General features: G+C 48.2%; 1 protein-coding gene across 4 annotated transcripts in view; it reads left to right on the forward strand.

Moving 5' to 3' along the window:
* The window catches only part of CRACD (capping protein inhibiting regulator of actin dynamics), a 270,250-nt gene extending 246,800 nt beyond the window's left edge, over positions 1-23,450 (forward strand). For all 4 annotated transcript variants that reach the window (XM_066385545.1, XM_066385548.1, XM_066385546.1 and 1 more), the window contains 7 exons: positions 543-707; positions 3,098-3,166; positions 5,281-5,469; positions 6,575-9,557; positions 14,929-15,119; positions 15,655-15,817; positions 17,835-23,450. In XM_066385545.1, the coding sequence (XP_066241642.1) occupies positions 543-707; positions 3,098-3,166; positions 5,281-5,469; positions 6,575-9,557; positions 14,929-15,119; positions 15,655-15,817; positions 17,835-17,995 (3,921 nt within the window). In that variant the 3' untranslated portion in view covers positions 17,996-23,450. The remainder of the gene's footprint in view (positions 1-542; positions 708-3,097; positions 3,167-5,280; positions 5,470-6,574; positions 9,558-14,928; positions 15,120-15,654; positions 15,818-17,834) is intronic.
* The last annotated feature ends 1,311 nt before the right edge of the window (positions 23,451-24,761 follow it).

Here is a 24,761-nt window from a genome sequence, read left to right on the forward strand (position 1 = left end):
AACACGAGAGTCAAGCCTGGGGCTGGTGGGGAAGGCAGTTGAAGCATCAACATTCCGGGGGAATGTGTCCAAAGGAGGCCTGAGGTTGCTCTTGTTGCAGCAGTCACAAGGGCCTTGCTTTCCCCCAGTGGTTCCTGCATTCCATGTAGTATTTTCTATACAATTTTTATACTTTTAAAAGACTTTTATATAAATTAATTTAGAGGTCAATCAGAAAATTTTTTGTCATGACATACATCCCAACTTTTGGTTCAGAAATGGGTCCTTCTACCCCCTGGAAAATTGCCATCTCCAGGAAAGAGGTGGCTGGACGGAAAAGCTACAGCTCAGAGGTGGGGAAAGGAGAGGACGAAGCTGGGAAGCATGCCTGCTCCCTGCAGGACTGCCGGGCGGGGGCAGGGGCGGGGGGAGGCGGCACGCTGTCTGCAGAGCAGCTGCGTGCAGAGCATGCTCGGTGCCCACTGGGCATGCAGGAGAACCCGGCTGTGGGCACTCTGATCCGCTTCACTGCTTCAGAACGTCTTTCTCTTGTTTCTCTCCAGCGACAGTTGGGCAAGAACATCAAGTTTGGGCAGCCACCACCCCATGCCAATCCCATGAAGAAGGCAGACAGTGGAGAGGCTAGCTTAGAGGAGGAGCTGTTTCTGACCAGTCCCATGGAAGCTGTGACTCAACAGGACGTCGTCCTCTCAGACACTGAGAACAGAGTAAGGCTCCTCCAGGCGATGGCGTGATTGCGAACAAGCCCGGAGGGCGCTGGGCAGTGGACAGGGGCAGCCAGGGACCCTGGGTCTGCAGTGCAGGGGAAGCAGTGGGAGGAGCTTTTCTGACGAGTAGCTCAGGCCTGGAGATGACTTCATGGACAAGATCCGCAGTGGGACCACCCTGGAGGTGGGGGAGGGAGAGGAGACAGGCCATTTGCACGTGCTCTTCCCAGTGTCTTCCCCTTACCCTTCGAGACTCCGGTTGGCCCACCTCTCCTGGGAAAGCTTACCCGGCCTCACTCCCAGGATGGACTGTCTCTCCATGCCTTCACTGTGCGTCCTTAGCTCTTCTTACACACCCGAAGCCCAGCTGTTCCTCTGCCCACCTCACTGTTTTCTCTCCATCTCTAAACGCTGAATTCCTTGAGGACAAAACTGGATCTTACACATCTCTGTACCCCCCCACACAGACTTTGCTAGTGATTACTTCGTAGCACAGAGTAATTATTTGTTAGATTGGACTAATTTAAAGGGAAATAAGAAAAGAAAGAAGTGGGTCAACAAGACATAACATATTACACAGACCAGCTGAAGTCTACTTAGTGTAGAAAGTCACAGTGGTCCAGCACTGTCCTCTCTTTAATTGGCCTTTTGACACTGAAAACAAAACAAAACAACACTATGAGCATATCCTAACATGAGAGCCCTTCCAGCAGCAGAAGACGCCGTCAGTTCTCATGGCAACAGGAGGAAAGGCCCGACCTGTAGCTGGAGTGGGAGTTCCCCAGGTGAGGGAGGCACCAAATCTTCCGTCCTAACGCACTCTGTGCTCTGCCTGCCAAGGCGCCTGGAATTACCTTGAGTGCTATTGAAATGGGCATGCCACCCCTCCAAGCAGCCATGCTTGTTATGGCTACCATGTCCTAAGGGTAGGAATAAAGGGTGAGTGGTATGCAGAGCGCAGAGGGGAAGGAAGGGCCAGGACTGCCCCCGCCTGTTGCCCGTCTCTGCCCAGGCCTGCCCTGATGACACGCAGCACTCACACCTGTGGGTGGCGGATGACGCAGGGAGGGGCCGTCCCTCCCCCTCCGACCGCTCCAGTGCAGCAGCTGGGCCATCGGCCTGGAGGCAGGGGTTTCCCAAGGACAAGCATCTTCACTGTTACTGATAAACTCATACGTACAGGTTACAGCGGCCTGGGAGAGAAGGCTCATTTGTTCAGCGGGCCGCTACCCCAGCTGTGGGTGTCATAGAGACGAACAAGATTTAACAAGGGGCGGCCCCACCTAGTTTATATGGTGATGAGGAGGACAGATGACATATAAGTCAATAAATAGGTCAATAATTTCAGATCAGGAAAGACGTCACCCAGGAAATAAAGCCAGGTGATGGAAGAGTGTGCGACTTACTGGGGAGAGGTGGAAAGATGAGGTCAGGGCTGCCCTGGGCAGACCTGGGGGTGGGGCGTGTTCTAGGCAGAGGGAGGAGCAAGGCCTGGGCCGGAGAAGGGACTGTGCTTCCTGAAGGAGGAGCGGGTCAGGGTGGCCCACTGGACCATAGGGGACTGATGGCGGGAGGGGAGAGTGTGTGGAGACCACGGGAAGTGGGTGGATTCTACTCTGGACGTTATAAGAAGCCTCTGAGCAATCGGAAGTGGGGTGGTGACATAATCTGATTTGTGTTTTCTGAAGATGCTTCTAAATGTGGTGCAGAAAACAGACTGAGGGAGGGCGAGCTGGCATTGCCGCCCTGGGACAGGAAGACCCTTTTGTAAATGTTGAGGATGCAACAGAGGGTGTAGCGGGCCATCAGGAAGGTGGCGGTGACGTGGTGTGGGGTTCCCAGGGCAGGACAGGGGGTGGGGTGGATCTTCAGCCTTTTTCTTTCCCTTCCTTCTTTCCTGAGTTGTTTTGCCTCTTCTGGCACGCAACCTCTCAGCTCAGTCCTTTGCATGGGGCATTGGTGGTTGGCCTTCTTTTCTCCTGGAGAAGAGGTCTGGCTCCAAGGCCAGAGGTTTGGCAGGTGAGGGGAGTGGAAGGCAGTTAGCAAAGCAGAAGCCCCAAGGCTGGGGGCCTGCTTCCCAGGGAAGAGGGCTGTAGGTCAGCGCCCAGGTTCTCTGGGCAGGAGGGAGGACAGCAAGACTGAGCATGGAGAGCACCAGATGGGAAGTGGGTCAGATTTGGGGGAGGGGCAGTGCACACCCTGTGCCTGAGGAGTGCCTGTGGCATCTGGCCACTCGCAGGGCCCCCACCGTGACTCCTGCTGGCCCTTTGAAGCCAGCTGCACCCTGTGTGGAGGAGGGGTGGTCCTTTCCAGGCTTACCCGTTGTCTCCTTAGCTGCCCAGAACTGCTTGTTCTGGTGTGTGACTTACGTGTTGTCTTTGCCTTTGCAGTCTAGTGACACACCAAGTTCTCCGAGTCCTCTGAATCTGCCCGGAGCCAGAAGTGAGATGGAAGAGAAGGTAATGGGATCTAAATTTAGATATTTAGCTTACTTATTCTCCCCCCCCTTTTTTTTTTTACAATTTTGTCTCATGTTCCCATTTATCAATGCTGCCTTCAACCATTACTTTAAATTTCTCCAAAATGCAACGACTGGTAGATATTGGAGTGTCTGTTTCCACGGCAATGCAATTGCTGGAATGGAATCCTGCTCTGAAAATGAGCCATCTTCCCAGCATGCCTGCATTTGGAGGACTAGATAGACATTGTTAGTTTTCCTAAATGTATCGTGTATTTCAAGACTCTTTTCTTGCAAACGACGTTCCTGAAGGTACTTAAGTCTTAAAGGAAAAAAGTCTCATTCTGTTTAGAGATGCCCCCAAAAGAACCCTATCTACCATTTCTCTGCTGATACAGTACGTGTTCTTGCCTTTTAACTTTTCTGTGTGCAGGTGAAGGCTGAAACCTCGGTCTTCACCTGCAGGAGTCTAGGGGACCCCGTGGAGGCCAGTCCACTCCCATGAGGACTTTTCACCTGCACAGGGGTCCAGGGGTCCCCCCAGGGTCTGCCAGACAGCAGTGAGTAGAGTATGTCCCCAGCTTTTCTGAAGGAGATGGCCCAGGACAGGGCCACCCCAGACAATGAGGAGGCCCAGCTGGAAGAAGCAGAAACCAAGCATTGCGTTTAAACCTCAGCTTCTAGTGCTCGTCTGTGTCTTAAATCTGTCGCGTTTGGCTTGAGCTCCTTCCACTCATGTGTCTGTTAGGTGATAGAAATAAATGTTTAATCTCTCCCTTTCCAACAGTAATTTGGAATTTGATATGTATTATGAAGACAACCATAAAAAAATAAATGCTAGGGGACCAAAGGCTGGAATTATTTTTCCTTACTTCTGTGCTTCTAGTCATAAATTACTATTTACTGAGCATCCCTCTTGCTCTAGGAGCGAGCTCGGTGCTTCAGCTTTCTTGCGTACATACATATGCAAGGTCATTGCAAAAAGCAGAGCCCTTGGTTAAACCCACTGACGCTACACACAGAGCTCAGTCAGATGCATTGGGCTGTGAGCGCCCTCTGCCGCCCACCAGGGTGGTGTGCAGTGCGGCCACAAGCTCTTCCTTGGCTGCCTACCTGTCCACGCTCTGTGGTTACAGGTGTGGCTTCTTACATCTGACTCACGGTGGCCTCTGGGTTCAGGCTGAGCTAAGGTCTCTCCAACCTCCCTGAATCTGTACAGTTTGGCTGAGGTTGGGGTGCTTAAGTGATCACGTCTGTATTACAGACGGCAGGCAAGTAGGTGCCACAGTGTGTCCTCCGAAGAACTGCCCTCTGCCCTGGCGTGGGCCACGTTTCCACTCCTCCCTTTAGCTTCTCAGGACACTCGGCAATCTGTGACTTTGGAGCAACGCTGCTAAAACATTTTTGTGGGTTAGAAATGTCCTGCCCTAATCAGAGATGTTACACGATTGTCCCTTCATTCCTTCAACAAATATGTATTGAGCACTGGCCAAACGAGTTTTGCCACTTGGGCATAAGGGGCACTGATATGAAGATCAAAAAGACACAGTCCTGCTAGGCAGTGAGGGGGTATGTTCACCGGTGTCAGAGGTAGTGGGCGTGCTCTTCGAGTTAAGAGTTCTTTGTATGGAGATGAGCTTGTCCAAGGCTCAGCAAACTACTGCTTATTTTAGGCTTTGTGGCCAGAAGGTCCAACCTCGAGACAATCCATTCTGTTCTCCTTTGTAGCAGGAGAGCAACCAGGGACAGTGACGATGGGCGTGTCATGTGCCAGCAGGGCTGTACCGAAACAGGCTGCAGGCAGGGTTCAGGTTTTGTCAACCCTGATCTAATCTCCATATTGTTCAGAGTAGGAAGATTAGTCCCTGAAAGGTTCAGTAACCGTTACGAGTTAATGCAAATAGCATTTGCGGAACAAGTCACCAGTGCCCTGTCTCCTGATGCCAAAAGCAGTGCTCATTTCTTGCACCGGCGAGCCTTCTCTGCTCGCCAGCCTTCCCCGGGACAGTCTGGGCAAGGCGCGGGCACCAAAGAGCAAAGAGTGCTTCCCCTTCGGGCTCCCTGCAGGTTGCTTTCTGATCCGAACTGACTGTATATTTTTAATCTCCACCATAGGTAGCTCCATCTAAACCGTCTCGGCCAAAAAGGCACTTGTCTTCTGCTGGCACCATCGAAAGTGTCAACCTAGATGCTATCCCCCTGGCCATCGCTCGCCTGGACAACAGTGCCGCCAAGCACAAACTGTCCGTCAAGCCAAAAAACCAGAGGGTGTCAAAGAAGCACAGGCGGCTTGGACTTGCCGGGGTATGTGGAGCCCATCCTGGGAGACGGGACAGCTGCCCTTGCGTGCCGGGCAGTAACTCTGCCACGTGGGGTGGTGGTGCGAGGGGCCTGTAAGGGGGCTGGGTCTCCCCCCACTGGGGCCGAGTGTGCCGTAGTGTCCGTGGATAAGCAGGCCCATTTACGTTCCCTCCTCCTTTCTCACACGGCCTCTGGGGGTGTGATGGGGTCTGGGGAGCGGTGGATCGCAAAGAGAGGCTGCCTTTTCAGGGGATCTGGAAACTGCGTTTGCTGTGCAGTAGCAAGGTGGCCCAGCCTTCCTCGGCGTGGCTTCAGCAAAAGGTTCTTCCATTTGATTAAGGTGGACTTCTAAGGCACAAGGTTCAGGGGACATACATGAAGTATAAATCTAATTTTTTTCTTTCTAATGCTGGACTTGCTTTTCCTGCGATTGTTCATATTAAGAAAAGGGAATTGGAGAATGAGGAATAAAGGGACTAGAGAGCAAACATGAAGTCCTTCCCTCCACCCCACAATTTCCTCTCGGTGCCACAGCCTGAGTTTACCTATCTCCGTACTGAGAACTGCCCCTTCTTTTTATTTTTCTCACTGAACACATTTTTATTGAGCACCTGCTATATACACACCAGACACTGGTCTAGGCACTAGCGATAGCACAGAATACAAAACACCCCTGTCCTAACAGCACCTGGAGCCTAGTCTAGTGAAATCATGGTTAACCCGTGGAGAAAATGACCAAGTTTTGACGCCCCCCTCCCAAAAAAAGAAAAACAGCAACTCTGCGCAGTAACAAAAGAGATGTCCTACTGTTAAGTGAGAAAAAAAGCAGTGGAGACCCTCAAGAGTCACCTAAAAGGGCAGGGGGCTCGGCTGAGTTCCTGGACCTGTGTCTGGAAAAGCAAAGGGCGCCCTCTTGCCGCAGTCCCAGGGCAGCAGGGCAGCCAGGGCCCAGGGCTCTCGGAGGGTACACAAGGGCATTTCAAAGTTTACCCCAAACCAAGAGAAATGCTGCTTCTGAGATGAAGAGCCACCTCTGTTGTGACTAGGATGGGTGACGGTCGCCTGTGCGGAAGGAGGAGGCTAATTCTGTTTCCTTTGCCAACATTAGGCTCGACTGGGTGAACAAGGCGGCCTTCTGCATCAGCTGTCCCTGGACCAGAACGGACACCCTGGAGAAGACAAGCCACTGTGTCACGAGGAGGAGCCAGAGCCGCTGGACTCAGAGGAAGAGAAGAGACGCCAGGAAGAATACTGGCGAGAACTGGAGGCCAAGTGCAGACGGCAGAAGGCTGAAGCAGCGGAGAGGAGACGCCTGGAAGAGCAGAGGCTCCAGGCTCTGGAGAGGCGGCTCTGGGAGGAGAACAGAAGGCAGGAGCTCTTGGAGGAGGAAGGAGAGGAAGAGGAGGGCGAGGAGAGAGAACCACAGCTAGAGGCAGGAAAGAGGCAGGGCGCAGAGGAGAGGAGGAGGCTGGAGGAGCATGGCGGCCAAGGCCAGGAGCAGACGGAGCCAGAGGGAGGAAGGGCCCAGGAGGCCGAAGAGCAGAAGCGTCCAGGGGAGGAGGCTGGACGTCCGCAGAACCTGGCGCGGCCGGGAGAGCGGCAGATGCGGGGCAGGCAGGGGCCCGGGAAGCCGCAGCGGGACAGCGAGGAAAAGGAGCTGAAGGAACTCGGCGGACTGGAGGGGCCGGAGGAGCAGAGGCAGGAAGCCGAGGAGCAGCGGCTGGAGGAAGAGGGGAGGAAGCGGAAGCTGGAGGAAGAGGAGAGGAAGCGGAAGCTGGAGGAAGAGGGGAGGAAGCGGAAGCTGGAGGAAGAGGAGAGGAAGCGGAAGCTGGAGGAAGAGGAGAGGAAGCGGCTGGAGGAAGAGAGGAAGAGGCTGGAGGAAGAGGAGGAGAAGAAGAGGCTGGAGGAAGAGGAGGAGAGGAAGAGGCTGGAGGAAGAGGAGGAGAGGAAGAGGCTGGAGGAAGAGGAGAGGAAGCGGAGGCTGGAGGAGCTCAGGCAGCAGCAGGAGCTGGAGGCGCAGAGGCGGCGGGAGGAGGAGGAGGAGGAGGAGGCACAGAGGCGGGAGGAGCTGAGACAAAGGCCGGAGGAAGTGGAGGCGCAGAAGCAGCAGGGAGCAGGAAGGGAGCCCCCGGAAGCCCCGAGAGCTGGAGAGGAGAGGCAGCAGGAGCCGGAGGACAGGGGCGCGCCCCAGAGGGCCTGTGCACAGAGCCCAGAACGAGAACACCCGAAACCCGAGAAGCAACGGGAAGATGCTGGGGAACCCAGTGTTGGCTGGAAGCAGAGCCGAGAGGCCAAGCGACTGGGAGAACAGCCGGGAAAGCGGGGCGACGCTCACTGGCAAGAAGGTGGCGGAGGCGCATGTCAGGAAAAGAGAGAACCTGACATAGCCGCGCCCCAGAAACAAGAGGTGCCGGCTGCTGCCGGGCGGAGGGAAGGCGCCGCTCCGGAGACGGACAGGAAGGTGGAGGAGCTGCGGTGGCAGGAGGTGGATGAGAGGCAGACCATGCCCAGACCCTACACTTTCCAGGTGTCATCAGGAGGGAAACAGATTCTCTTCCCCAAAGTCAACCTGAGCCCAGTGACACCTGTGAAAGACGCAGGACTTGCCTCTGCTCGCCATGAGCCAAAGGCCCCCAAAGCCAGCCCTGCCCCCCACGCTCTGCCCTCCTCGCTGAGCATCCCCCACACGGCCATTCTGGTCACTGGAGCACAGCTGTGCGGCCCCGCTGTCAACCTGAGCCAGATCAAGGACACCGCGTGCAAGTCTCTCCTAGGTTTGTCAGAAGAAAAGAAGCACGTGGATGTCCCCACCCTGGAGACCCCACCCCGAGCTCCCGCTGACCCCAGGGCAGGCATTGGGAAGGCCAGGGCCCCCCAGGAGTCTCCAGGTAGTGCAGCTGCCCTGGCCGAATGGGCTTCCATTCGGTCCAGAATCCTGAAGAATGCAGACAGTGACCAGCGCAGTCAGCGAGACCAGCCTCAGCCTGGTGAGGAGCTCCCTCCCAGGGGCCGATGTGATTCCCGCGGGAACCTGCGGAAGACCCCGCCAGTAAATGCAAAGTTTTCTATCATGCCTGCCTGGCAGAAATTCTCTGATGGGGGCACGGAGACCTCCAAACAGAACACAGAGGCCGAAAACATGAGAAAAAGACCCGTGCCAGGAGCTGGCGACGAGACAGCACCCCCACCCCCGGCTGCTGATAGTCACGAGCACCTGAAGGCCGCAGAGAATCTGGGGGCACAGCAGGAGCCAGCCGACACCACCGAGGGTTGCAAATTTGCCAAAGACCTTCCATCTTTCCTCGTTCCAAGCCTTCCTTACCCTCCACAGAAAGCAGTGGCCCGTGCAGAACCTGTGACCACATCGGACAGCGAGACCACTGGTGGTGTAGGAAAGCCAGACCCCTTGATGCCAGGTGGGGAGGAAAAAGCATCACCTTTTGGAATAAAGTTGAGAAGGACCAACTACTCCTTGCGTTTCCACTGCGACCAACAGACGGAACAGAAGAAGAAGAAAAGGAACAGCAGCACTGCGGACAGTGCTGATGAGGGGCCACCTTCACCAGGAAGCGCAAATGGAGAGAAAGAGACAGAGGGTGTGACTGTCAGGCAGGGCCTGTCCCTACCCCCAGAGAGGAAGCAAGCCCCGTCCACCTGGAAGGACTCTGCTGAAAGCCCTTCCAGCCACTCTCCTGCAGCCCAGCCCGGGCCCCCCTCGGTCAGCAGCCAGACCCCGGCTCAAGAGCACAAGGCAGCAAACAGAGTGCCATTGGTGCAGAAGCCAGCCCTGGCGCCCAAGCCCGCCGGCCAGACCCCTCCGTCCTCCCCGCTCTGCAAGCTGAGCAGGCCCTACCTGGTAGAGCTGCTGGCCCGGCGGCCAGGGAAGCCTGACCCAGAGCCCAGTGAGCCCTGCAAGGAGGGCCAGGAGAGTGGTGACCCTCGGGCACTCTCGCCAGCACCCCCTGAAGAGAGGAAGGCCCAGAAGAGGGATGAGGAGGAAGAGGTGGAAACAGAGAGGAAGCCTGCTTCCCCAGCTCTGCCTGCAGCCGCACAAGAGAAGCCTTCCCAAACACCTGAGGCCGGGCGGAAAGGTACGTAGCTGTGGGTCGGGAAACTCTGCTTCTGTCCAACTCATTGTCTCTATGACGACTAAAGACAGAACTGCCCGAGGCTGGAAGGAGCCGGTGGAGCTGGTGTTGGAGCACTTCTCTTAGAGAGAGACTCATTTGCCATTCCTGGAGGGAATAAGTCTTAGTGAGGCTTTTTACTTTTGTTAACGCCTTTGCAGCCCAAAGATTTTCTGAAAGAAAGAGTTTATTGAGCCACATGCTAGCCAGAAGGACTAGGTCCTGGGCCGTGCATTCTGAACTACTAGCAACAAGGCTAGGTGGAGAGGACAAACGTGTCTTGTTTTCAAAGACTTTTCTTTTTAGGTGAGAGGAGAGGAGATAGTGAAGCCAATTCCTGCATGCACCCCAACCAGGATCCACCCAGCAACCCCCATTGGGGGCCAATGCCCGAGTACTAAGCTATTTTTAGCACCTGAGGCTGCTGTGCTAGGACCAACCAAGTTATCCTCAGCACCTGGGACCACGCTCGAACCAATCAAGCCACTGGCTACGGAAAGGAAGAGGGAGAGAAGGGGGACACGGAGATGGAGAGAAGCAGATGGTCACTTCTCCTGTGTGTTCTGACCAGGAATCAAACCTAGGACATCCATACATTGGGCCAACGTTCTCTCCACTGAGCTACAAGCCAGGGCTGGTTTTGAAAGAATTCACATTGGCTATAGATAAGCTGAAAAGGTGAAGTAGAGATAGTTCTGGGATAGATGCAGAGTCCCTTAGTAAGGAGTATCTGCTACTTTTGGATTGACTAGGGGCAACAATCCTAAAGTTCATGCCTAAACAAGATGTAGTGGCATCTGGACGGTTGGCTAAGTCCTCTAGTTAAAAGCTGAAAGAGCCACCTGGATGCTGACTCAGTGTTTCCATGTTCATTCAGGAGTGGAGGCAGCCTTTGTTTCTGCCCACAGTCATTAACTGGCAAACCCCCTCAGATCTCTCCCCCCTTCTCCAGCCCACTCGGATTTAATTTAGGACACCTCAAAATTTTTCTCATCACTTTTCCACTCTGCCATTTTGAAAATACGAACAGCCTGACCTGTGGTGGTGCAGTGGATAAAGTGTCGACCTGGAATGCTGAGGTCACTGGTTCAAAACCCTGGACTTGCCTGGTCAAGGCAAATATGGGAGTTGATGCTTCCTGCTCCTCCCCCCTTTCTCTCTCTCTCTTTCTCTCTCTCTCTCACTCTCTCTCCTCTCTAAAATGAATAAATAAATAAAAATTAAAAAAAAAGAAAAAGAAAATACGAACAGACTGCTGTGTATCTGCAGCTCATACCCATTAATGATATTTACTTAACACAAGAAATAAGCTGGCCCTGGCCGGTTGTCTGAGTGGGTAGAGCATCGGCCTAGCATATGGACATCCTGGGTTCGATTCCCAGTCAGGGCACATACGAGAAGCAACCATGGCTTCTCTCCCCCTCCCCCTCTCTCCCTTTCCACTCCCGCAGCCAGTGGCTCAATTGGTTCAAGCATCAGCTCAGATGCTGAGGATAACTCGGTTGATTCGAACGTCAGCCCAAGACAGGGATTGCTGGGTGGATCCCAGTCAGGGCACTTGCAGAAGTCTGTTTCACTATCTCCCCTCCTCACTTTTTTTTTTAAAGAAAGAAGTTAAAGATGCCAGCAGAAATAAAGTATCCTAATTTAGGAAGATGTCCCTAATCATTGGGAGGGGCAGTGGTGGTAAAGACTGGGATTTCCTAGACCAGTGGCTGTTCTGTCTCTGGGCAGTAGCAGTACCACAGTGGGAGGTTAGGGGGCTTTCAGCAGCTCCAGCCTGGGGAGCCTTGTGTGAAGAATTGGCTTGGTCTCCGTTTTATGCACAATGCTTTGCAAATGCATCCCTGCTGCGCCAGCTAAAGGAATGTTAGCACCACCTTACTCTTGGCTGCCCTGGTGTCTCTTTATGCCCGATGTTTGGGACAGCTCCGTGGTCCTGTGGCCCATGGATGGCTTGGGGGCCCCTGAGAACCTTTATCTGATACTTTCTCTTTTCTGTATTATACAGTAAGTCAGGTGTGGGTGAGATTCTCCCCTGAGGTGTTTTAGGGAGGAATTGTTTTTACTTCTCTTGTTTAGTTGTTTCGGTTCAGGTGATTGTTACAGAGGTAAGAGCTGTGCCTCAGGAGACACCTGGTTTGGTTGCTGCCCTTACCTAAGACCCTGTCATCCTGTTGGCCAAGCTGCCTGGGCTCTGGGACCTGCGTGTTAGCAGCTTCCCGACTATTTCTCCCTAGTGGTTTCTGTCTGTCCTGACCATGAGGAGCCCACGTTCAGTTTGTGGTTTTTCTTTTACGCTCCATGCAGGCCCCTAAGGATACAGCCAATCACGGAGGGGCCCTCAGCTCCCCGTAACCTGTGGGTCTCGTGGACACAGGCCCCTTGTTTCAGAGCTAGGTGTTTTGGGGCCCTCTCAGGCAGAGAGGTCTTAAAATTTGGGTCACCAAATGTGGGGCCCCACACTTCACCCCTCAGGGTTGGGAGTTGCAACCCCCAGGGTGGGGTTTACACAGTGTGTTATAATCTTTTTTAATGCCTGGCCCATGCCTCCAGGATGAGTTATTCAAACTACAGTTCTAAGAAAACTAAAATCTGGCTAGAAATTTGTCTTTTCAGGTTATTTCAGTCAATTATAAATTTGGGGGAATTCTATTTTAAGGATATTTTGACCCTTGTGATAACCACCGTTCAGTGTTGCTGGCAGGAAACTGGCCAGTTGCTTTGATGACCTTTCTAAGCAAGGTCAGATAGAATGTTTAGTCGCGGATTCTCTTTTACGTATTAGCTTTAAACAGAAATCATTTAGGTCTTGGCGATTTAGTTTTCAGACGTTTTACAAACAGGTGTTACACTGCCCTTGAGTAAAAAAAGAACCTTCAGTCACTGTTAGTCCAGCACATGTAAGACTTGGGTTAAGCAGAGGGCCTTTCAAGTTTCAGTTTTTAAATACTTCCTTTCCCATGTTCAATCATAATTGAATCTTTCTTTGATGATTAGTGTATTGCAATGCCAAAGGCTTGTTATGAATTTGAATTCCTTTGTATAGCACTGTAGATCTAAAAGGTATGGAATATTAAGCAGACTTGACCTTTTCTTGTGTTTGAATTCCTAATTCGAATTGATTATGGCTCTTTCTTCTCAATGTAAAGTTCAGCTGAGAGAGCCCTGGTTGGTGAGGTTCTGGATGATCGAAGTGTAAACTTCTGCCTGACCAGGCGGTGGTGCAGTGACTAGAGAGCATTGGATTGGGATGCGGAGTACCCAGGTTTGAAACCCCAAGCTCGCCAGCTTGAGCAGAGGCTCCCCAGCTTGAGTGAGGGGTTGCTGGCTTGAACGTGGGATGACATGACTCCAGGGTCGCTGGCTTGAGCCCAAGGTTGCTAGCTTGAAGCCCAAGGTCACAGGCTTGAGCAAGGGATCACTTGCTCTGCTGTAGCTCCCCGGTCAAGGCATGTATGAGAAAGCAATCAATGAACAACTAAGGTGCCGCAACAAAGAATTGATGATTCTCATCTCTCTCCCTTCCTGTCTGTCTGTCCCTATCTGTCCCTTCTCTCTTTCTTTGTCTCTGTCCAAATAAAAAAAAAAGTGTAAACTACTGGGTTTCAAAAGAACAGGACTCTAGTGAACTCTTTTCCTTTGAGGATAGTAAAGGATTCAAACGCCAGAATGATGGTCTCTAAATGTGCATATTTTTTACTGAAAGGAGAGAAGGGATCATTGTCTCACAGATATAAACAATAAGAACAGTCACTTTTGCAGAGTGGTTTCTATTGCCGTGCCCTGTTCTGAATGTCCTGATACCCAGGAGCCCTGTCATCTTCATGGCAGCCTGCTGAGGCATGTGCCATTGTCACCTCCACTTTATGGATTAGAAAACTCAAGCTTAGAGGGTTAAGCAGCTTTACTCAGGTCACATAATGTCAGACGCACGTCTGCTCAGTTCCAGAGCGCAGCCTCTGCTACCACCCACCTGTGAGGTGTGTTTACTCCCAGTTGCGTAGACAAGACGGTCACCATCAGGGAAGCACAGACTGGAGGTCAGAAGCCCTAGATTCAAACTTCAGCTTGTACACGAACTGCACGGCACTTAATGGCTGTGGACCCTATGGACTCACATGGATCAAAGGAGGGCACTGAACCAAGGAACCGAAATCACTGTTTCCCACTGCGTTTCCCAGAGCCCCACTGCCCTCCGCAGTCTTTTGAGGCAGAGCAGTGCCCCATTTTCCTTTTTGACACTTTGGGGTTCCAGACAGGTTATTGTTTGCAGGGGGGAAAAGTTATTACAAAAATAAAATTTAAAAAGCAATGAAAAATGAATCAAAATAACTGCCTGGGTCCCTTTTAAGGCTGGGATTTTATGACACTGGAGATATTTTTCTCTATTCCGAGGGAAGAGAAATGCTCTTGTTTTCTGTGGATCAGCGATATTCCTTTCCTGCCCAGTGGAGTCACTCGGTCTTCAGCACAGTTTGTATTCGGAAGGGACAGCAGAGTGTTTAGTGGGCTGATTGACATGGCACACGTTTTATGGGGCAGGTCCTGAGATGAGAGCACAGTGAGTTTCACTGCAAGCCAGTTTTTGTCTTTACTAATTCTGATCACAATCCCAAGGTATGTGTTGGGGAGAAGGGGCTCCCACACCACCAAGCAATTCTCAGACACCAGCTGGGTGTCTTGTGATTCAATTCGATAGTGTCAGATTCTACAGATTGAGGCTCAGTCTTCAAATCCAGGTGCATCCGATGGGTCAAAATCAGAGGTTCGCACAAACCCCCTCCTTGGATTTAATTAATTTGCTGGAGTGGCTCACAGGACTCAGAAACATTTTACTTACTAGATCACTGGTTTATTGTAAAAGGACATGACCCAGGAACAGCCAGAGGAAGAGATGCCTCAGACAAGGTAGGGGACAGGGCGCAGAGGTGCCGTGCTTCCTCTGTGTGGCCACCCTCCCAGCACCTCCAGATGTCCACCATCCCAGAGGCTGTCCCAACCCTGTCCTGTCAGTTTTTTATGGAGACTTCATTACATAGGCACGATTGATTATTTCTTCGGCCATTGGCAGTTGAGTCAACTTTCAGCCCTCTCCCCTTCCCAGGAGGGGAGGTTGGAGGGAGGGACTGAAACTCCCAAACCTCTTATCACATAGCTGGTTCACCTGGCAGCCAGCCCCCCACCCTTAAGTGTGGTCCCAAAATAGCCTTGTTAACATAACATGAGACACCTTTATGCTGTCACCACTTAGGAGCTCTGTGACAGAAACAGGCCAAGACCAAATATACCTGTCTTATTCTGAATCACAATATCAGTCTTCTTTTCCCCACAGAAAAGCCGGTGCTTCAGAGCAGGCACTCATTAGATGGGTCCAAAGTGGCGGAGAAGGCCGAAACCACACAGCCGCTGTGGATAACGCTGGCACTGCAGAAGCAGAAGGGCTTCCGGGAGCAGCAGGCCACGCGAGAGGAGAGGAAGCAAGCCAGGGAGGCCAAGCAGGCGGAAAAGCTCTCCAGAGACAGCGTGAGTCTCCTGGTCTTCAGCTCTAACTTTGCCTTTCTGAGCTTGGCTCTCTCCTAGTGGCTGCAAGGGTTTTAAAAAAGAAGCAAACAAGCAAGCAGGGCTGGCTGGAGTGGCATAGAATGTTTAGAAAGGGTAGAGCAATAAACATTAACCGCTGCGAGACCAAGAAGCATTTTCAGTTAGAAACTTGATTCGGTTTCCTACGCTGTGAGGGTAACTTGATTTGGCAGAATTCACGATGCAATCAGGAGCAGAGATCCACGTATAGCAGTTATGTGAGAAGAGTGAAAATGATTGTATCTGAGCAGGGAGTTGGGGGGATATCCTTCTTCCTCCGTGACCCTGCTTTTATAGTTAATCTGATGGGCTCTTCTAGGAAAGTACGGTAATGTTCCCTTCTTGGGGCATCGGTACTGAGCTGCCTCGTGATTGGGGTCAGGGAGCAGGTAGGGGCTGACAGGCAGTGCCTTGCAGTCAGCCTTCCCGTGTGCTTAGGCTGAAAACATACTGTTCCCGGCTGTCTCTGCCCACGCAGGTCAGTGTCAGTCCCCAGCCGGGAAGCAGCAGTGTCAGCAGAGCCGGTTCCCTGCACAAGCCCCCCGCTGAGCCGGAGGAGAAGAAAGCGGAGACGGCAGCGTCCAGGCTTGAGCGCAGAGACCAGCTGAAAAAGGCCAACACCCTTCCTACGTCTGTGACAGGTAGTGGGAGCAGGAACATTTCTGCTTAACCGTAGCTGCAGGTGTTTCTTCTTACAGCATGCTTTACTTCCAGTGTAATACAGCACTTGAGGCATAGGCTGTTTCACAACCCATTTATAAACTTTGACACTGACAAAGCTCATCTCCTCAAGATCACCAGAGACTCACCCACTGTCAGTGGTGTGATGGTAACTGTTTAACAATCAGCTCTTCTGGGAGTAGGGAGACCTCTGACATGTAGTACTTGCCATTTACTGTTGTGTAAATATTCCCACCATGGCCAGTGTCAGGCTATAAATATGGTTTGCTAAATCCCTGAGCAGTGAACAGGTGATATGATCCATCTCCAGCGCCCCACTGCCTACAGTGCAATAGAACTGGGTTGATTAACTTGCTGTAGTAAGGGAGACTACATACCAAAGGGACCTCAAAACAAAGGAAGAGAGATTATAACAGGATTTGGGGAAAAGGGCAAAGTCTAGGTAAAATTGAAACGGAGCAGTGTTTTGGTAGGCTTAACACAAAGCGCACGGTTGTATAGTGTACATATAGGGGTTGACATCAAGCCTGAGCTCAAACGTGGACTCAGTTTGCTTTGACACTACAAAGTTAAAATAAACGTGACAGTTGTATCAGAAAACCCCTGCCTGGATCTCTGCACCTGGGGTGAGAAGAAGCCGTGTTTCTGAAAGAGTAACCCCGGTGGCTCAGCTGCTCCAGGCAAAGTGGGATGGTCCCTTGCACTGATGCGATTTGAAATGACATGTGTCTGACCCAGCTGTGACCTCAGTGAGCAAGGCTACTCAGCTCAAAGTCCTTTATGTTAATTACCAACAGCATTGTTTTTATGGTCATGACACATCAAGACACATACACTGTTTTAAAAAAAAATTCTTTATTCTGATAAAAGGTAAAATGATCCAATAATGTTCCCAACTATTTGCTTGTTACAATCACCAGGAGGATGGATGAATCTAAACAGGTTCCCCCCAGGGGCATTAACAGGGCATCTGTTTCCCCACGGGGCGGCCCAGTTCTCAGGAGGACACGCAGCGTCCAGACCCAGGATTTTTGTATGCCTTGGTTATCTGCTTGCTGAGTTCTGGAAATGTAAAGAGGTCTCACCATTCAAGTTATATTTACTATTTGGTGAGAAGAAAAAAAAAATTATTTTGAAAACCACTTTGGAGCACTGTACAATTTCGCAAGAACCTCTTCCATAAGTATTATTTCATTTGATTTTAATATATAGGAACTAAAGGTTGTATCCATTATGTGAGTGTGTCAGAGAGAATTAATTCAAAATAAAGTGCAAGCTCCAAAGTCAAAGAGATGACACCTTTTTCTGCCTGATTCGTTAGACGTTCCAAAGGGTTTATGCAATTCAGAGTGGTTCAGGTTAATTAAGCAAGACTTCCTTGTGAAGTATTTGTATCTGTCAGTATTTCCTGAGTCCTGCTATGTGTAGGCCATTGAAACAGGCACTAAATTGGACTCAAAATTAAGATGGGAGCCCTCACCTTAGAAGCCTTTGTGGGGTGGTACAGAAAGCGGTATGATGCAGAAGACAAGATGTGAGACAAGGCGGAGCGTCCTGAGCCGGCGGGGTCTGGGGCCGCAGTGGGGAGGGCTAGGCAGGCCTGGTGGGGGGCAGCTACTTTCAACCTTAGTCACTTGATAAATTCAAACAGCCGGTTCGATCTTTTTCTTCAAGAAATTGATAGGCTGTATGACTAGAATCACAAAATCTACCTTTTGCTGTTTTATTATCATGAAGGCATAGCTTCTGTGCACAGAAAATAAAACACTTCTAGAAATACTCTGAACTGAGAATTGACTGCGCTGTGATCACTGTAATGTTGCATGTAACACTTATGATCACAGATTCCTTTCCCTCATTCTTCTCACTGAAGATGCCCAGTGTTTCTGAGTTTCCTTTCTGAATCCCACATGTGTGATAAATCAAAATGTGGCTCTGACTTACACCTTTCTTCTTTTTCTTCAAACTGCAATCCAGTGGAGATCTCAGATCCGACTCCCCCAGCACCACTGGTGAAAGAAGTCACAAAGAGGTTTTCCAGCCCCGACGCTGCCCCCGTGTCAACAGAACCAGCCTGGCTGGCTTTGGCCAAAAGGAAAGCCAAGGCCTGGAGCGACTGCCCACAGATTATTAAGTAAAGAGTGACTCTTCTCCATTCCTATTCCCACTTATTGGCTCCTCTCTTGCCCTTTTTATTTATTTATTTTTTATATAAGGTAAAGAAACCAAGCTAGGGAAAAGAAGCATGTTTTATAGGCTCTCGAATAATGTTTAGAAACTGAACTGATGGTGTTCCTTGTAAAGAGTGTATTTGCACAACCCTAGGTCCCGGTGCCTTGAGCTCCTCCTAGTTCTAAAGAGAAGATTCTGTCCAAGGGACCACGTGAAGCAAAATCTCCAGACTAAAAGTCCTCAGGAGAAACTGCCACACCCCTTCCATAGCCCTCCACACAGAAACACCCACGCACCATCCAACATGTACTGTTGCCAATCTTTGTAACGGGTTCTTGATTCCATACTCCAATTTCTTTTGACTAAAACATTTACCCGGCCATATGTTTGGGGATCTCAACCTTTTCCTACAGTTATGGTGAAAGGATCATATGTAGATAGAAATAAGAATGTAGCAAGTACCTACGAATTGCTAGGAACAGTCTGGCTCCCAGCTCTGCGCTCCTGTCTGCTTTCATGAATTTTCCCCAACCTGCAACTGTAACACAGAAAGCAAATCCATGCGCACTTCTACCACACTGGTGGTCTCCAGGTCCCGTTATTACCGGTACTCTCCCTAAGGATAAGTTAAACATTTGGTCCATTTGGCTCTTAGGGAACATTTTTATTTAATATGATAAAGAAAAGAAGCTACAAACTCTCCTTCTGTCTGAGAATCCCCGTCTGGTGCAGCTGTTCAGATGTCCAGGCTCCATCCCAGGCCTGTTGTGAGGACAGGGCCAGAGATGTATGTTCTGGCAAAAACTCATCAGATGAATTCTGAGACATCCAAAGGTTGAGAACCTTGGGTACACTGCTTCCAATGTAATCTAGTTTCTAAAACTCTGAAGGGGAGATGCACTTCATCCAAAGAAGCAAAAGTCAGACTGGAAAAATAATAACCCCCTCCCCCCGAACCAGCTGTTTATTACCAGATCCGGGGGCTGCTGACACTGCGTATCTCTGAAAATCCCTTCAATCTTTAGGGAAAGTTAACGGGAAGATCAGATTTGGAGCCTTTGTACTAAGAACCTCTGGTGGGAAGTTTCTTTCTGTACCATAATTAATTCATATTTAGAGTCAAATATTCAATAGCATTTATAATTTAGAGCATTCACCTTGCTACCTTTAAACAACATCTCAGAGTTTTAAGTGGCCTTGTTATTCTACACATGTGATACAAAGAAGGGACCTGGGAATTTAAAAGCCACGTGTATTCACTTATTTCCCTGAATTTGCTTTACATGACACACAGACACACAGCAGACCCACACACTGCTGCTACTAACTCACATTTCATGGTGTTGGCATAGTCCCATTTTCTTAGCTCTGACTCTAGAGTCTCAGTACAGATCTTTTTGCCCAGTGCGGAGAGGATTACATCCTTTTTCATTTCCTACAAAACCATTTTTTTAGTATACATCATTCCTTTACGCTCGCTCAGTAGTAGGTAATACGCTGTTTTTCTGTGCTGTTATTCTATCATTTACCTTAAAGAAAGGATGGCAGTGTCCCTGGCCAGGTTGCTCACTGAATAGAGAATCATCCTGGTGCTCAGAGGTCATGAGTTCAATCCCTGGTCAGGCACATATGAGAAGCAACCAATGAGTGCGTAACTAAATGGAACAGCTAAGTGGAACAAGTAGATGCTTCTCTCTTTTTCTCTTCCTTTCCTCCCCTGCCCCTTTCATTTTTCTTTCTCTCTCTCTCAAATCAATGGGAAAAAATTTAAAAGGAAAAAAAAAGGATAACAGCAAAGTTATTTACCATATAGAAGGCATTTTCTTTCTAGAAATGATGGTAGCAGCTGGCGTATGTGGTCATTTGGATAGTTGTACTCTTGCAAGTTGGATTTAATATATACTGGACCTTCCAACTGTTAAGAATCGATATAACTTTAATTTTTTTATTACTATGGGAAGCAATATTACACTGCACGTTTTCCAACTGATGTTTATTTCTGATTCAAATATGTAGGCCTTTGGTAGTTTTAATGATTTCCTCACTTTTAATAGGAATTTTTCTGCCTAAAGTCCTGGAATTTTAGTGCTGCAGTAATTCTTCTGAATTGACCTTTTCTTTCATCCTGCCAGCTTTGGGTACTATCACAGTAATGGCAGGGAACAAGCAAAGAAATCAGATTATTAACAAAGAATGGTAGATGAGTCCACTCTGAACTGGCCCACCTACCACAAAGTCCATACAAAGTAGGAGAAATACTGCAGTTAAAAAGTTTCCTTCAAAATCTTTAAAAGAAGAGAGTATACTGAAGCAAGCACAGTCACAGCACTTCCAACAAATTCTAAAGGCCACGTGTTTAATATTTCATGTGAAATCACTCCAAATTTGCACTAAATACCAATGAAGTGTTATTTTGCTTTAGTCATGTTGCAGTCTTTTCTCGTCAACAAGCTATGGGGGAAATTCTGTAAAAACAAAATTCAAGACTTTTAAGGAAATCTTATTGCTATGTTAAATACACAGCCTTTTTTTTTTTTAATTAAAACAAACACTTCTCCTGGCAAGGTCATAGATAATTAACCTCTGTTTATAGACATATATTGATATATATATATAAAACTAGAGTTTTTTGTTTACTTTTTTAATTTTTCAAGTGCAATTGTTTCTTATACATAAATTACTATTATAATTTTAGCCAGTTAATCAGCAAATTGTAGTATGTATTCATTGTCTCTTGTGACGTTTAGTTCAATTGCTTATTTTAAAGCAGAAATACTAGAGTTACAGGTGTCTTGCAATATTTTTACCAACAATAAAGTTAAGTAGAAACTTAACCATGAAAATACTTTAGTGTGATTTTAATATTATTTTTGAGATTTTGGTTGTATAAAGTTTTAATGTAAAATGTTCTTTATTCAAGGAAAATGGTCTTTCAATAAAAAATACCCATAAGATTTCCGGCACTGACAATTTCCTTTTCAAGTTGACATTTTTACTAATTTCAAGCAAGCTCATATTTACATAGTATTTGTTGAGAAAGAAAATTTTCAAGGCATTTTATATGGTACCTTATATTTTTTATTAGGTGTTTTTGGAGAAAAAATAATGAATAGGGTCAAATAAAATGTTTCTCTCAATCCTAAGTTGGAATCAAATGGTCTGTGTCTCAGACAAGAGGATCCTACAACTTCTGTCCAACTCAAAGTGTGGACAGAAGCTGAAAGCAGGTGCGAAACACAGTACGTAGGGCCCCAGGCCAGAACCTGCTGACCCACATGGCTGGACCAGGTTGAAGTGAGTGATGTGAGTGAGGTACTTGCATTGGGTGCAAAAAAACCCACCTCAAGATAAATACTGTTTTGGAGACAGGTCCAAGAATACATCAAATGTATGTCTAAGAGCAGTTCCTCCTGAGAGCCAGCTGGACGCTTCACAACAAACAAGAGACCACATAGAAAAGGCTGGGGAAACATAAGGGCTCTCCGAGAGCGGAGGAACTGGTGAGCACCCGTTTACATTTCCCCTGCACTTGGAGAGCGGGTAGGACTTCTCTCCAGGCTCTCTGGATGACCTGCAGGGCCACTTCAGCATGCCCCTAGCCACCCTTCCCAGACCTAGGTCCAGCAGGGTCAGGAGAGTGCCACAGCCCACACACACGGGGCTCCTCCACGTCGAGACTGATACAGTGGTATGACAGAGTGCTGATGCGTGCACCCACCGGACTGCACACACATGTGGGACTCCTCTGCCCGGGGAGGGTGAGGAACCAGCAACCCATGTGGTACTTACACACAGGGCTGCCTTCTTGGAGAGGGTGCAGAACTGGTGGGGCAGCGCTATGTGAGCACATCGGGCTGCCCTGCCCAAGGTAAGTGTGGAAGCAGTCGGGCGCTACACCGTGCAAACTCAGCAGCCCCACCCAGACCAGGCTCGGACATTAGATAAAGCAACAGGGTGTGCTGTGGGCACACTGGGCAGCCCCACCTGGAACCAGCTCCTTCTGGCTAGATGGCTCACCAGGCACCACAAATGCCCACTCCAACTACAGTCAGCCTGCCAAACCCATCCATCCATCAACAGTCTACACAGAGGCTACTTTTGCAAGACTGGGAAAGATAGCCATTTCATCTAACTCATAAGAACAGAGTCAAACAAAATGGGGAGACAGAAAAATATGCACCAAGTGAAAGAACAAGAAAAAATCTCCAGTAAAACAGGTAAGTAATTTACCTGATAAGGAATTCAAACAAATGGCCATAAGAACACTGAACAAACTTGAGAGTAGAATAGAGAAACTCAGAACTTCAACAAAGAATTAGAAAGTATGCTAAAGAACCAGTATGAGATGAAGAATACAGTACCTGAAGTGAAGAATACACTAGAGAGAATATTAGATTAGTTAATACATAAGAATGGGATTAGTTAATACCCAAAAGCAGATGAGAAACCTGGAATACAGAATAGTGGGAATCATCCAATCAGAACAGCAAAATGAAAAAGACTTTTTAAAAATAAAGAGTGTAAGGGACCTGTGAGAAAATGTTAAGCAGTTTAACTTTCACATTATAGGGATTCCAGAAGGATGAGAAAAAGGGTAGAAAGTGTATTTGAAGAAATAATGGCTTGAACTTTTCCTAATCTAGGAGAGGAAACAGACATCCAGGTTCCGAAAGCACAGAAAGTTCCAAACAAGATGAACCAAAGAGGCCCACACCAAGACATATGGTAATAAGTATAGAGATATCTTGAAGGCAGCAAGGAGACCCCGTGTCACATATAAATACAATGGAAACCCTATAAGGCTATCAAGTGATTTCATAGCACCAATTTAAAGGCCAGAAGGGAGTGCTCAAAGAAAGGAACCTACAACCTTACACACCGTACCTGGCAACGTTACTCACTATTGAAGGAGAGATAAAGAATTTCCCAGACAAGCAAAAACTATAGTTCACCACCACTAAACCAGCTTTACAAGAAACTGTTAGAGGGTCTTTTCTTTGCAGAAAAGGCCATAACCAGAAATAAGGAAATACAGGAAAGAAGAAAATATCACAGGTAAAGACAAATACGTAATAAACATAATGACTCAAACACATAAAAAGTTAGTATAAAGGCCTGGCCTGTGGTGACACAGTGGTTGGGGTGTCAACCTGGAATGCTGAGGTCGCTGGTTCAAGGCCCTGAGCTTACCTCAAGAGGCAGCTATAAGTTAATGCTTCCCACTCTTTTCCCCACTTCTCTCTGAAATCAATTTTAAAAATCTTTTAAAAAAAAAGTTAATATAAAGGTTAAAAGACAAAAATAGCTAAATTAACTGTAACTAAATAGTCATGGGGGCCTGACCAGGTGGTGGTGCAGTGGATAGAGCATCGGATTGAGATGCGGAGGACTCAGGTTCAAAACTCTGAGGTCAGCAGCTTGAGTGCAGGCTCATCTGGTTTGAGCAAAGCTCACCAGCTTAAGCGTGGGGTCACTGGCTTGAGTGTGGGATCATAGACATGACCCCATGGTCACTGGCTTGAGCCCAAAGGTTGCTGGCTTGAGCAAGGGGTCACTCGCTCTGCTGTAGCCCCCCCCCCCCCGTCAAGGCACATATGAGAAAGCAATCAATGAACAACTAAGGTTCTGCAATGAAGAATTGATGCTTCTCATCTCTCTCCCTCTCTCTGTCTCTGTCATAAATAAACAAACAGTCAAGGGTTGCACAAAACAGAGATACAAAACGTGACGTCAGAAACAAACTAGAAGGGGAAGTAAAAATGTAGTGCTTTTAGAATGAGTTTGAACTTAAATGCCTATCTAGTTAAACTGCTATAGACCAGGGGTAGTCAACCTTTTTATACCTACCGTCCACTTTTGTATCTGTTAGTAGTAAAATTATCTAACCGCCCATCAGTTCCACAGTAATGGTGATTTATAAAGTAGAGAAGTAATTTTACTTTATAAAATTTATAAAGCAGAGTTGCAGCAAGTTAAAGCATATAATAATAATTAGCTACCAAGTACTTTATTTTGGATTTTTGCTAAGTTTGGCAGAATAAATCTTTATAAAATAACTTGCTATAGTTAAATCTATCTTTTTATTTATACTTTAGTTGCTCTGCTACTGCCCATCATAAAAGCTGGAACACCCACTAGTGGGCAGTAGGGACCAGGTTGACTACCACTGATATAGATGAACCTCATGGCAACCAAAAACCTACAAAAAAATTAAAAGTGAAAGGAGTCCAAACCAAACACTAAAGCATATCAGCTAATCAAAAGGAAAAAGGTCAAGAAGAAAGGAACAGAAAAGAACAAAACCAAAACACAATTAATAAAATGGCATTAAGCACATACTATCAATATTAATAATTACTTTAAATGTAAATAGACTATATGTCCCAATCAAAAGACAAAATATGGCAGAAGGGATAAAAAAACAACAGGATCCATCTACATGCTGCCTGCAAGAGATTCACATTTTCTTTTTTTTAATTTATTGGGGTGACAATGGTTAATAAAATCATACAGCTTTCAAGTGTACAACTCTGTAATACATTATTTGCATGCTCCATTGTGTGCTCACCACCCAAAGAAATTTACTTTAGATAAAAAGACACACCTGGACTAAAAGTGAAAGGATGAAAAAAGATATTCCATATATAAGAGGAACAAAAAAACCTGAGGTAGCAATACTCTTATTGACAAAATAGGTTTTAAACAAAGAATTTTTAAAAAGACAAAGGACAT

The sequence above is a fragment of the Saccopteryx leptura genome, chromosome 5, assembly GCF_036850995.1.
Source record: "Saccopteryx leptura isolate mSacLep1 chromosome 5, mSacLep1_pri_phased_curated, whole genome shotgun sequence".
Classification (NCBI taxonomy): domain Eukaryota; kingdom Metazoa; phylum Chordata; class Mammalia; order Chiroptera; family Emballonuridae; genus Saccopteryx; species Saccopteryx leptura.